Source organism: Corvus moneduloides, chromosome 8, assembly GCF_009650955.1.
Source record: "Corvus moneduloides isolate bCorMon1 chromosome 8, bCorMon1.pri, whole genome shotgun sequence".
NCBI classification, from domain to species: domain Eukaryota; kingdom Metazoa; phylum Chordata; class Aves; order Passeriformes; family Corvidae; genus Corvus; species Corvus moneduloides.
In genome coordinates, this window is record NC_045483.1 from 11,965,429 (window position 1) to 11,978,428 (window position 13,000).

General features: G+C 42.7%; 1 protein-coding gene across 4 annotated transcripts in view; it reads left to right on the forward strand.

Annotated features, from left to right (window-relative positions):
• The window catches only part of COL17A1 (collagen type XVII alpha 1 chain), a 39,505-nt gene that overhangs the window by 10,033 nt on the left and 16,472 nt on the right, over nucleotides 1-13,000 (forward strand). For 3 of the 4 annotated variants that reach the window (XM_032116767.1, XM_032116770.1, XM_032116771.1), the window contains exons 8-28: nucleotides 1,465-1,512; nucleotides 1,848-1,991; nucleotides 3,209-3,352; nucleotides 4,062-4,133; nucleotides 4,575-4,658; nucleotides 4,998-5,063; nucleotides 6,329-6,490; nucleotides 6,857-6,946; nucleotides 7,086-7,130; nucleotides 7,721-7,870; nucleotides 8,309-8,524; nucleotides 8,820-8,858; nucleotides 9,796-9,822; nucleotides 10,307-10,333; nucleotides 10,810-10,872; nucleotides 11,049-11,153; nucleotides 11,649-11,711; nucleotides 12,104-12,139; nucleotides 12,284-12,337; nucleotides 12,722-12,757; nucleotides 12,953-12,988. In XM_032116767.1, coding sequence (XP_031972658.1) covers nucleotides 1,465-1,512; nucleotides 1,848-1,991; nucleotides 3,209-3,352; nucleotides 4,062-4,133; nucleotides 4,575-4,658; nucleotides 4,998-5,063; nucleotides 6,329-6,490; nucleotides 6,857-6,946; nucleotides 7,086-7,130; nucleotides 7,721-7,870; nucleotides 8,309-8,524; nucleotides 8,820-8,858; nucleotides 9,796-9,822; nucleotides 10,307-10,333; nucleotides 10,810-10,872; nucleotides 11,049-11,153; nucleotides 11,649-11,711; nucleotides 12,104-12,139; nucleotides 12,284-12,337; nucleotides 12,722-12,757; nucleotides 12,953-12,988 — 1,707 coding nt within the window. The remainder of the gene's footprint in view (nucleotides 1-1,464; nucleotides 1,513-1,847; nucleotides 1,992-3,208; nucleotides 3,353-4,061; nucleotides 4,134-4,574; nucleotides 4,659-4,997; nucleotides 5,064-6,328; nucleotides 6,491-6,856; nucleotides 6,947-7,085; nucleotides 7,131-7,720; nucleotides 7,871-8,308; nucleotides 8,525-8,819; nucleotides 8,859-9,795; nucleotides 9,823-10,306; nucleotides 10,334-10,809; nucleotides 10,873-11,048; nucleotides 11,154-11,648; nucleotides 11,712-12,103; nucleotides 12,140-12,283; nucleotides 12,338-12,721; nucleotides 12,758-12,952; nucleotides 12,989-13,000) is intronic. The other variant, XM_032116769.1, reaches the window with a different exon arrangement.

The window sequence follows — 13,000 nt, forward strand, 5'->3', positions numbered from 1 at the left end:
CCACTTCAGATGTGAACCATGAATATGTAAGCAGTTGTTTAAACATGCTTGGTGTAAAAATTTACCTTAGTGAAGGTCATGGTAGTTTGGACTGTGTTGGGATCTACTTGGGAACCTGGATGTCTGAAGGCATAGGACATAGTCTTCCGTCTTGTCTGTTCACTACCATAACCTTAGTCCATCTGTGCTCTGGGACCCACCTCTGACGTATTTACAGTAATTGCATTCATGCTTCTCCTACTGTGACCTTTCTTGCAAACCATAAAGGCATACCCTGAAATAATCTCATGCTGGTAGTAAAGAAATGGTAAGAAAATTGTGGACTTACTGTGTTCTGTGTAGCCAGCTCACTGTAAAGCTCTGCATTGTTTAAATCATTCAGCTCTCCTAATAATTTATTAACAGTGTTGGGGAAAGAAGGATTATCTTGGTCTCAAAGAGTGTAATATCTGTTTCCAGTTGCTTGAAGAGGAAACTATAGTGTCACTTTATTCAAGTTAATTTTAGCAGTGGGTATAAATCACAGCATGGTCTTGCACAGTCCTCCTGGAGTGTCACATTCCCAATTATTCTGCCTCAGATTGTCACAGTTTCCTCTAGCACACTACATACCTGAGCTCCCAGCAGAACTAGGCCATGCATAATAAAGTAGACACCAGAGAATCAAGTCCAGCTTCTCATATTACTTCAGAAAATAATTCCAATCCATCATCTTCTCCACATGAATGCCAAGATAGTGTTTCTTTTATAGTGCATGCACTGTCAGATTTCATCTTGAGGAGCGTGTATCACAGGTTCTGGCTGGCCATTTTGCTGGTGGGAAGCCAGTTTAAAGGCTTACCCCAGCCAAATCACATTAACTTTGTAGTTTCGTGTGCTGGACAGTAAAGGTCCGGTAAAAGCAAAGTAATAGCATTGGGTACCTGGTGAGAATGTTGTCTCAAAACTGGACTGGTTACATTCAGTGAGCCAAAACATAAGTCAGCACATGCTAAGAGACTGAACCATGCAGCCCATTGTAGAGATGTCAGTTTTATCCAAGAAGTAGTAGGAAATTTGTGTATTTAGTAAACTTATTTTGGCTCTCTAGTTTTTTTGTTCAGAAGGACAATAAAAATAATATTTGTGATGAATGGGAACATCAGCATCATTGAGGACTGCATAATTAGACCTTCTGTTTATCTGACAGTAGCAGCACTATTGACTTCAACAGAGGCCATCAATGAGTGAAATATAATTCCCTGGAATTCAGAGTAACAGAATGTGATCCCAAAACAAAAAGTCACCCCAACCAATTTGCAGCCAATTCACATGGGCCATAAGTACTGCTCAGATTAAGCAGCAAGACAGCAAGGTGGAATATAAACAGCAAGAAGGAAGGAATTCATTTCAGCCTAAAGATTTGTTCCCAGCCCAGGGCACAAATGAATCTCCATATTCATGATCTGCTTTTTATCTTCCCAGAGAGTGAAATACGAGTCCGACTGCAGAGCGCATCTCCCTCTGGCAGATGTAAGTGCCATGACTTTTATCCCAGGTGTATCAGGGATAAGATAGAGGATGTTGCTGCTAGGGTTATGTCTTTTCCTGTTAAGAACATAAATTTGAGTCCCCTTTCTGGACAAGGAAGCATGCTGTGGGTTAGGTGGTGCTCTTGCAAAGATTTAAAATGGTACTTAGTCCCAGAAACATCCTCTGGAGCTTTGTCATTAAGTGGCACTCCCAAAAAGTAACAACTTCATAGACATGCAGATAAATTCCACTGAAGGATTTATATCCAGAGCAAGATTACAGATCAGTGAAACACTGGCTTTTGGGTGATTCTGGACACTTGCTTTTCCTGCTAGGGACAGAGTTGGATGATGTGAAACGTTTGCTGAAAGGAAGTCGATCTGCCAGCTGCAGCCCTACTCGGTCATCATCCAGTACACTCCCGATACCAAAAAAGGCTGTGGTGGAGACGAAGATGGTCACTGAGAGCTCTCAGTCAGGTACTTGGCCTTTAGCAATGTTGCAGTCATTCCAAACAGCATTTGCCATAAAAAGTACTCAGTTGCTAAGAACATCCAGGTAAGAATACATGGTGTCCCAGTACAGAAAAAGGGTCAGAATGCTGAAAGACTGTCCAGGTGTTGCCACAACAAGAGCCATCTTTCTAGTGACTAGTCTAATTTCCATAAAAGTAAGTCCATTCTTTCTGCCACCAGCTTCAATTCAGAGGTATTTCTGGCAGAGATAGGAGCTCTAAGCAAAAGTGTCTGAGAGTGATTTGATCTCTTATCTCCAAGTAAGATGGAGATAGTACTGAAGACAGCATTTCAGTGAGTGATTTATTAGCCATACCATTTGGTAGTAACTCATCAGGAACTGTGTGACAGGACAAGGGGGAATAGCTTCAAACTGAAAGAGGGCAGGCTTAGACCAGACATGAGGAAGAAATTCTTTACTTTGCGAATGGTGAGGCACTGGAACAGATTACCCAGAGAAGCTGTGGATGCCCCATCCGTGGAAGTGTTCCAGGACAGGATGGATGAGACTTTCAGTAACTTGGTCTAGTGGAAGCTGTCCCTGCCCATGGCAGGAGGTTGGAACTAGAGGGTCTTTGAGGTCCCTTCCAACCCAAACCATTCTGTGATTCTAGGATCCCGTGATTGTATAACTGAAGTGGTACTTAAAATACTTCAGCCTTCTGTAGTTATTTATACGCCTCACCACAGGGCTCGAGGAAGTGGTATTGACATTCACTCCATTGTCTTCCACCAGTATCTAAGAAAAATATCTTTTATCTTACTCAGAGCTCCAATCTTGTCTAAAACTGAGAATTTTAGTCCAATACACTAGTGAACCAGTCAGAGATGTGTGGGAAGCAAAAGCCATACATCCCATGGCTCAGGGTGATTTATTAATAGAATGGCAGACTGGAGTGGTTCATTCTGGTAGCGTAACATCTATGAGCAATGAAATCTCTTCAAGGTGTTTTGTGAATGATCATGCTATCAGGTCAATCTTTATTCCATTGGTTAAAATTCGTGTGGGCTGTAATCAGCTGACATTTGAGGTCAGTTATGCCATGTTGACCTGGCGTCGTTGGACTGACTCCACAAGGGTAATTGAAATTTAAGTTGTTTGCCATATAAACCTGCAGTGCATGCTAAGCCATACACCTGGTTTCATTGAAAACCACTTTTGTTTGTTTGGGTTTTTACAGTGTCGGGGACATATGACACAACTGTACTGAATACTGCCCTCCCTTCATACATGTGGTCCTCCACTCTGCCTGCTGGCTCTTCCCTTGGTGGATACCAAAGCAGCTCTTCCTTGATCAATGCCATGTCTCACTCTACAGGATCAGGTATGCTCCCTGGATTGCTCAGGTTTGAAGGATGGAATTATCCTGAAACAGTGCCTTTTTTTTTGCTCAGCATAAACTAAAATGATGGAATGATCGAGATGGTGAGGGATATGCTTGAATTTTCTCTGGTTTTCTGTAATTTGGCGCTCTCTGCTTCTACACTGACTGTATCTGAAAATTGTTCTTTGTGAGGACCTATTGTCCTGATTCTCTAATTGTCACTAAACTTTAGTGACATCTTTATCAATGAGGTCAAGCTCACATTCCCTATAAAAACTAGTTTAGACTCAAACAAATATTGAATTATTCTGGCCCATTGTAAGAATGGCTCATATACTAAAAATAAGTAATTTTTGTGTGTTCTTACACCTGGTAAGTCCCATTTCTAAATGCCAGGGATTCTGCATTCCCCAGTTGCAGAGAAAAAACACAGGAAGCTTTATGATGGCATACTATTAAAAGCTTTACTTTCTCTCACTGTCACACAATCTCAACTTGTCTGAGGTAGGATTATTTCCTCTTTGTCAGTTCAGTAAAAGGGTGGTTTGTTGTCAAAATTTTCAAGATTTTTCCTCTGTGCAATTTTTGTGCATTATCATTAATTGCACTTCCAAGTTGACTCTTAATTTCTGGGACTGTGCCACTGACCTTTGAGTGTTGGATTTATGATTTGAGAGAAGTAGTAACATTTTACTTCCTCTTTTTGCAGTTTTTGGTGTTCCAAATAACCTGGCTCCCACCAATCATACCCTGAACGCGGGCCTGAGCTCTTCCTCTACAGGTCAGATTTTTCTTCCCTTCACGCTTTGACAGCACCACATTTCTGGCAAACAAGTACAGTGAGATAATACCTATATACCAGTTTCTCTCCTATTCCTGATCTGAGTGTCAGCAGCTTTTTCCCAGCTGCCCCACCTGCAGAAATGTCCATGCAGCTATGAGAGTGGCCTTGCAATGTAACTCGAGATAATGTTTTAAAATGGTCACCATTATGGTCCTGGGCCTACAATAACAATACGGCAAAGTGATCGAAGTTACAAAACATTTTGTGAGGAAGATCTTTCTACAGAAATGCTTAGGCCCGTGATGCCTCCAGATAGCTGGTGAAATTTGTTGGGAGAGGTCATTATTATTGTATCATTGGTTTTGTTTGGATTTTAGCTGGAATGCCACTTACACTGCAGGACTCCTATAACCCTCATTGCAATGTTTTTCTTTGCAGTGTTTGGAGTTCAAAACAACCTGTCTCCAAGCTCTTCATCTGTGACCCAGAATGCTACAGCAGCCTCTGCAGGTCAGCAACAAAGTAAGCCTAGAGAAAGTGTGAGGGTCACCAATGTGTGCTTCCTTCTTCCACCTTTTCTGCAGTGACTAGAAAGTTCTTCTTGACAGAGGCTCCCTCATCACCATCTTCTTGTGTGGCACAGTGTGGTATGAAGGGATATTGAGGAACATTTCCTCTGCTTTGCATGTGCAGGAGTAGCTCCCAGTGCTGATGCACTAGAGATTTGCTTGCTGGGGAAACCCTTGGTTGTTTGAGTTCTCCTAGGAACACTGAATGAGAAAAGATTTTCAAATGCTTTGGTGTGTGTGTAGATCCCTTGTTATCCTTCATCTCTGTCATTGCTGATTTTCTTCTTTGCAGCATATGGGATGAAGAACACTTCTCAGAGCAACACCATGGCAAGTACTGGTGTCTCTGCCTCAGCAGGTGAGTGTGTCATTCACAGATGTTCAGGCATGGCCTTGTATAAGAATATCATAATAAAAACAAGTTAGAGATTCAGCCCAGCTGAGTGACGCTCAAGTGCATAACTTGTCACTAGCCAAGTCTACCAGTACCTTTCTGAAAAGAAAATGAGTCAGAAGCTAAGAATGAGCAAACGAACGGGTCTGATTCAGATCTCTGTAATAACTTGGATTCTTTAATTCTGAGCTATTTCTGCTCAGCAGGCAGGGAGCTGGATAGAAAAGCATACATTAAATTGTACTTCATTTGAGGCCAAAACATTTGCAAGGTTGCTCTTAAAAATAATTTTTCAGTAGTACCAGCTTCAACCACTCAAAAATGAAGGAATTGACTTATACATGATCAGATTATGTTTTTTTAATGAGAGAAGCCCTTTGTCCTTGATCAGTTAGGATTCATTCTTCCCAGCTCTTTTCTGCAACTCTGAGAGTTATAAATTATACTTTTCTTTTCTGTGTGTGTAAAGTAAGCCAAGTTTGCTTTGTAATCCAAGGACTCCCAAAGACAAGGCTTAAAAATAGGTGTAAAGACCACAGAAGTTAGGATAACATTTCTAATAAAGGTTTATTCCAGGTTCCGCAAGAGTAATGGAATAATACCTTTCTGTTTATCTTGATTTTCAATATTGTGTCAATTTGTGTGCAAATTCATGGTTGTACACCATTCCAGGCATACTTCATAATGCCTTGTGGCACAAGAGTGACCACAGTGATGGTTTTGAACCTTGTTTGGCCTGTGCCAAACCTCAGTAAACTGCAGTTCATTGTCTTCTAACCCTGCCTGGCTCCCAGGATATGGAGTGCTTTGTGCTTGACAGAGTAACTTGGCAGTGCTTGATGGGCTCCTCAGCTTGAGCTGTGGTGGCTCTGCTGACCCCTGAATTTCTCTCTCAGGTTGAGTTTCTTTGGCTCCGTAGTAAGTGTGAGGAGCAAAGAGGTCATTGAGCAAATCACTTCTACATGTGATTGAATTCCAGATGTTCTCCATTTCTGGCAGCAGTTGCTCCCCTGCTAGTGAAATGCACATCTCCAAAGAAACCTAATGACATGCACAGCTCTCCTGTTACCTTTAGTGATCAGTGTGTCTCTTACAGGGTGCTTATGGTAGTGGCAACTCCAATCACAATGTGACCACCTGTTTTTATGAACAAAAGTGATGTGGCTTGTAGTTATGGACTCAATGGCTCACACTCATCTCCTCTTTACTGGCTTTTACCAATACTCCAGGAGGAACTGTTTTGAGCTCCCAGGGAGATGACATTCTGCGCAAAGACTGCAAGTTCGTGCTGCTGGAGAAGGAGAAGGCACCAGCAAAGGAGATGGAACTCTTGGTCATGACAAAGGACAGTGGCAAAGTCTTTAGTGCCTCTAACACTGGGCTTAATGGAGGTAACTTCCTTTTTTCAGGACATGTGGTTATTCTGAGGGCAGAGAAGTGGAGACCGATCATAAGGGAAGTTCAGCGTTCAGGACACTATACCTGACTTGTACATCATACAAGAACCTCTAGAAGGCAGGCAGCTTTTAACCATGCCAGCTGAAATCTAGCTCTGGCTTTTGCATTTGAAGCTCCAGAGTGTTCCTTGGGATATTTCACAAAGCTCAGGAGCTTTGAGAGCAAAAAACCTTGATCTGGTTTAAACAGGCAGAGCTATTGTGTCTTCCCAATAAAAATATGCCTTTTACCAATGAAAGAAGATAGGGCCGGTTGAACTTCTGGTGTAACATTTTTAATTTTATTTGGTTCCTGCTCAGGGTCTTTTGTAGAAGACACCTTGAAGAAAGAGAAGCAGGGATTTTCCTCCTCTTATGCTACAGATACTGGCCTAAAATCAGATGCAAATGGTAAGAGTTTGTTCCTGTGGAAATGCAACAGAACTTTTTCCTTCTGCCTCCATTACTACCTTTCCATTTCAAGCCCCCACTCTAAATTTTATTATGCACAGAAAGACTGATAAAACCTCTTTTACTGTTGTTAAAACAGGAGGGCTGAAATCCATGCCAAAAAGGGACAAAGAAACTTATGCAGGTAAGTGATGCAACTCAGTCTTTCATTGGAAGAATCACCAAAGCACGATATACAAAAAAAGCAATCATTCTTGAGGGACATGAGTGATCTCTGTGCAGTGAATCAGGGGGAGGGAATGTTCAGGAGGCTACCAGAGAAGTTAGTACCAGTGATTTAATTGTAGAGGAGTGGGTAGCTGGGATATTTTTTTATGGCTAGAGAAAATCAGATAGCTGACAGTCCAGCTACATCCTGCTACTGGGACAGATTTTTGCGGAAGAGAGGGCTCAGACAGACCATGCTGGCTATTGCTGTCATTTATGGCTCAGATCTGTAGAAAAAAATTACCCCTATGGGATCATGTTTTCCAGCTGTTATTTTAAAATGCACTGAATGTTTTTGTCCCCTGTTGGAAATTCCTTTGGAAATACTGTTCCAATCTTCCACAGGGACTAGAATTACACTCACTATGTGCGCAGAGTGGTGTAAAGATTTTTTCCATAGCCCTTTGTATAATGGATCAGACCTTGGTGTCCTTCTTGTTAGAGATTCTGAACACTGAAGTCAAGGAACTTTTCGTTAACCAGGAGACTGCTCCTTCCCTCTTGCAGAAATACGAGGTGGTGATGCAGGGGGTGCCATTGGATCAGCACCATCCTGGTGTCCCTGTGGTTCCTGCTGTAGCTGGTGGAAATGGCTCCTGGGTTTGCTTCTAGCATGGTTGTTTCTCCTCGGCTTGCTTTTTGGACTCATTGCTCTGGGTAAGAAATAACTAAGGAAAAAAATGTTGAATGGGATAGAAGGACAGAGCGTTTAATCTGGCAATGAGCCCAAGCACCAGAGATACCAAGCCACAGAACTGAGGAGAACATTCAGCTTGGTGGTAACTGCCACTAAAATATTACAAATGGACAGAAGGAATGGATAAGGAACACAATCTTTGGTAAGGAGTTACATAGTCTTGGGGTGAGCAGGATAGGAAAGTTCCTGAGATCTTACTGCTCTGAGGCTGACAGATTCCAAAGTTGTCATTTAAACTCCAGATATCCCTGCTGGGAAAAGAAAAGATAGAAAGAGTTCTGCAAAACTCAGTGGCCATAGCTACCTGACAGTGTTGGCATGTCCCTGTGATAGCACAAGGTATTTCAGGCATGCATATCTAGCAGCATGTTCCCTAGCATTTTCCTTTAACCTTCCAGCGGAAGAAGTGAGAAAGCTGAAATCTCGTGTGGAAGACCTGGAAAAAATCAATGGTGGCCTCCTGGCAATTAACCAAGGGAATTCAAAAATAGAAAAGGATGTTTCAAGAGTAGACTTTCTTCATGGTATCTCACCCTCTTCGACCTTCCCATATGAAAATGAAGAGTCAGTCTGGTTGATGGTGAAGAGCAGACTGAATAAGGAAATAGAACGAGGTGAGCAGAGTCAAAAAATGAACCCTTACCTTATTTCTCCTGCTACTTTTGGTAGCAAGGGAAAGGTGATTTACTTCTGTTTAGCAGATGATGGAAAGAGATTAACAACAGAGGAGACTACATTCTCCCATCTTTAGAGATTTCATGTATTTGTGAAAACAAATTTACTGAGGAAACTCACAAAACCATACTGTGCTGCCTGTAGCCTCAAATCCAAATAGATGGATCCTTGTTTTTGAAATGAGTAGCTGTATTGTATAATGCACCCTAACAGCCCTTTCACTTCCTGTTACAGGCTACTTCCGAGGGGAGAGAGGAGAACGTGGTGAGAAAGGTACAGCCATATAGTCCTTCTCTTGCCCTGTCCAATTCCTTGGCTCTGGCAATGCACAATTTTGGGGCGGTTGTTGCTTCAAGGGACAGTTAGTGGTGGGAAAGATGAAAATGGTTTTTATTTGAACAAAAAGAATCTTAGAATTGTTTAGGTTGGAAAAGTCCTTGAAGATCATGGAGTCCAACCATAAACATAACACTGCCATGTCCATCACTAAACCACCTCCCTAAGGCCCACATCTATGTGTCTTTTCAGTGCCTCCAGGGACAGTGACTTAACCTCTTCCCTGGGCAGCCGTGCCAATGCACCATAACCCTTCTGGTGAAGAAATTTTTCCTAATATCCAATCTAAACCTCCCTGGTGAAGCTTGAGGCCATTTCCTCTTGTCCTATCGCTTGTTACTTGGGAGAAGTATCTGACTCCCAGCTCACTACCTTCCTTTCAGGCAGTTGTAGTGAGCAATAAGGTCACCCCTTAGTCTCCTCTTTTTTAGGCTAAACACCCCCAGCTCCCTCAGCCACTCCTCACAGGACTTGTGCTCTAGACCCTTCCCCAGCTCTGTTGCCGCTCTCTGGACACACTCTAGCACCTTAAGACCTTCTTGTAGTGAGGGGCCAGAACTGGACACAACACTCGAGGTGCAGTCTCACCAGTGCTGAGTGCAGGAGGATAGTCACTGTCCTGCTCCTGCCAGTTTGCCATGTAAACTGTGGAGACCCTGATCCCACACAGAACAATACAGGAGGCCAAATCTTGCATTGTGCCAGTCTGAAAGGCCAGGTTGGGTCCAATCCTGTGCTATTCAAGTGTAAAGTGTCCTATTTTGGCTGTAACTCCTTCATGTTTCATTGAAGGTGGGAAAGCAACTAGAAGAAAAAATGAATGAGTAATCATAGGATGTCTCTTGATTCAACTTTTTTTTTCCACTTTCCTCAGGTGACATGGGAATACAAGGTCCCAAAGGTGAGTCTGAAGTTACCTGATTTCTCAGGTAGATTGGCAGCCTGTCATAGGACCTGGGTAGAAAATGGTTTTTTGTTACTCCAGTATTTAGAGAAGCTGATGCTAGTTATCTGTTAGTTCAGATATTGTTGTGAAGGTTGGGGTTTTTTTCTTGTTTTCTGGTCAAAGAAAATTTTAGAGTTCATAGTAGAAGAGAGAACAGATCTCACTTTGAATCTGGGAGCTCCTTTCACCTGGATGAAAGTCATTCCTGAAGCCAGGCTCTACCTGGTTTAATCAGAGGGTGCTTCAGTGCACAGAGGGTTTTGTATGGTGTGAATGACTCAATTCTTTGCATAAATACAAGGGAGACAATTGCTGGAGACACTAGAACTTGTAAATATTCCAGGAACATAAACTCTTTTTTGTGGGGGTGAGGGTTAGCCAAAGTGACTAAAAGGGAAGACTTATTCCCCACTGACTGTCTCTTTGTTTCCATCTACAGGTGACCGAGGACTTCCTGGTGTCCCAGGTGGGCTATAGTTCAATTCCTCTTTGAGAGAGGACATTCAGTGACATTACTGTAGGCAAGAACAAGTTTTGTACCATAAACTTAGCTCAAGATGGCTCTCTAAAGAGTCAATATTTAGCATAGACTGAGTCACTTGATTATTACCTTGGTGCTGAGCTACAGACACAGCTCAGAGACTTGGTTACAAGTGAAGCCTTGGACAGACTTCCTCTTAGCTGAACATACTGAATTTGGGGTTGTGAAGATCCCAGTCTACCACTGGAAGACTCCTGGAGCTGCATAAATAATTGGTCCAGCTTTCTTGTGCTTTTATATGTATCGTGTTCTTCTAAAGAGACCAAGGACCCACCTTATGAGTAATATATTTTTTACCCCATAGAATTAACCTCTCCAGGCTTCAGGTTCCCCTAACTTGCATGTTATTCTTTTATGGTACACAGTTGAGAACTCTGAACATTTACTGTGTTTTCTTCCAGGCATTCCTGGTCCAATTGGGCATGCAGGACCAGAAGGACCAAAAGGACAGAAGGGCAGCATGGGTGAGCATCTCTGTCAGTGCTGTGAGTCTTTCACAAGTGGCTGACATATGGCATGGGAATACAGACACCTGGCTGGTGTGATCATTGCCTTCCCCAGTGGAGGGGGCCATGGATCCTTTTGCCCAAGGCCTCTCTCCCTCAGACACCTGTTTTTTCAAGGCATTTATTTCCTGTAGGTGAGCCTGGCATGGAAGGTCCCATGGGACAAAGAGGTCGAGAAGGGCTACCAGGGCCTCGAGGGGAGCCAGGACCACCTGGGTTTGGAGAAAAAGGAGACAGAGGTAGGAACCAGGTGTCTTCTTGTTGGATAAAACAGAGATGGTCAAAAGCTAGAGTTTGGTCACAATTATTAAAACACCTCAGTGATAGAATTTGATTTCACTATTCAAATCCAGATTTCATGTCTAGACATTCCCCAGAACAGATTGATATGGCCTAAAGGATGTTTTTTGCCAGACTTATAATGGGTAAATAAGGGTTGCTTTGGTTTCCCAGGCCTCACAGTCAAGTTTGAGTTTGACAGAACCAAAGTCACTTTACTATCAAGGTCATCTTCTTCCCTGTTATCCAAATCATCAAAGCTGGGGGATTTGTCTTGCTAAAGCCCAGTGAGGTCATATATTTTTCTTGGACAATGCATACGTATTTGGGTGTTTTGAACTGACCAGCAGATTATTCATGACACTTGCCAGAAAAAGAGTAACTGTAGATGGGATAATGTGAAAATGGGATCACAGCTGTATTCTACAGTGTCTATTCATGCTCTTATTTTGCAGGTGCTGTTGGTGAGCCAGGTCCTCCAGGGCCACCAGGACCCCCAGGTTCTGCTGGCCTAAAAGGTAAATGTGAAGATGGAGAGAGAGAACCTAGCAGAGAGGTTGGGAGTAAATGAGCATCCCAGCTGTCCTGTTTCACTTGTGTTACTCTGCACTAACCAGAAAAGTGAACTAATGGTCTGAAGCACAGATCCCAGCATCTCAGCCAAGATGGATGGCTTGGGTCTCTTTACTTTACTTTAGTGGAAAACATTTCCTCAATGTCACAAGGACTAAGTTCTGTAAATTTGTTGTCCTGGTTTTGAGGATGCCAGTAATGCAAATTCTTCTCGTGGCTGGGGAAATTCCAATCCATTAAACACCTGTTGGGTTGTGGATGCTGTTGAGCAAACTGAAAGCGATTTGTTCATTTTCTGCTTGTGGTGTTACTAAAAGGAAATCCATGTTCCTTACAGGTCTGATGGGTTCTCCAGGCCCACAAGGTCCTCCAGGTGAGTGCTGCATTCCTTTGCTGTGGCATCTAGAGACTGGGGAGAACAAAAACAGAGTGACAGCTTCTCATATTTTTTTCTGCATCAGTGGTGCACTGTGTTGAGTGGGATGAATAAAACCCCCCCCATCTCATTTTTCTGCAGGTCCTCCTGGCCTACAAGGATTTAGAGGTGAAGCAGGACTCCCAGGTGCTAAAGGTAACTTTCTCCTCCCCCGGCAGTTACAGCAGCATTAGCTGAGGTGCTTTTCTGCCATTTCTCTGAGCAGCAGATGTGGTCTGACCATGTCAGATTTTGATTCTGTGGGCAAAGAAAAGTGTAAGACGGAGGAAAGGTGAGGCAAAACGAAACTTAGTCAGTGATTGCAAGCAAATATTGAGAAATGCGTGAGACATAGAGGTAATAGAGCAGTCTAAGAGAGGAAAAACAGTGGGATGGATGGAGCTGTGTTAAATAATTTCCTGTTTGAGTTTGTCTGGTAACAGAGAATCTGTATTTCCTATATGATTTTTCTTGATGCATTAGATGCCTTTCCCTTATGACTTGTTATTACTATTGTTCAATCATCCATGTATCTTTCAGGTGAAAAAGGAGCCAGTGGACCCCCTGGACCCAAAGGTATTTTGCTCAATTAGGTATCTTTTGTGGTTATTTTCTTTAGATTCCTTTAGTTATGGATACTATCCATGGGTTTTACCCCAATCCTTGGCTTTTTCTTCTGTGCTCTTGTCAGAAAGCAAACTTTATTTTCTCTGGTGGAAACATTTTACAATGAAGCAATCTCACAGAATCCTTCCCCTTTTTGTACCACAGGTGATCAGGGTGAGAAGGGTTCTCGTGGATTGACAGGTCAGTGGATTG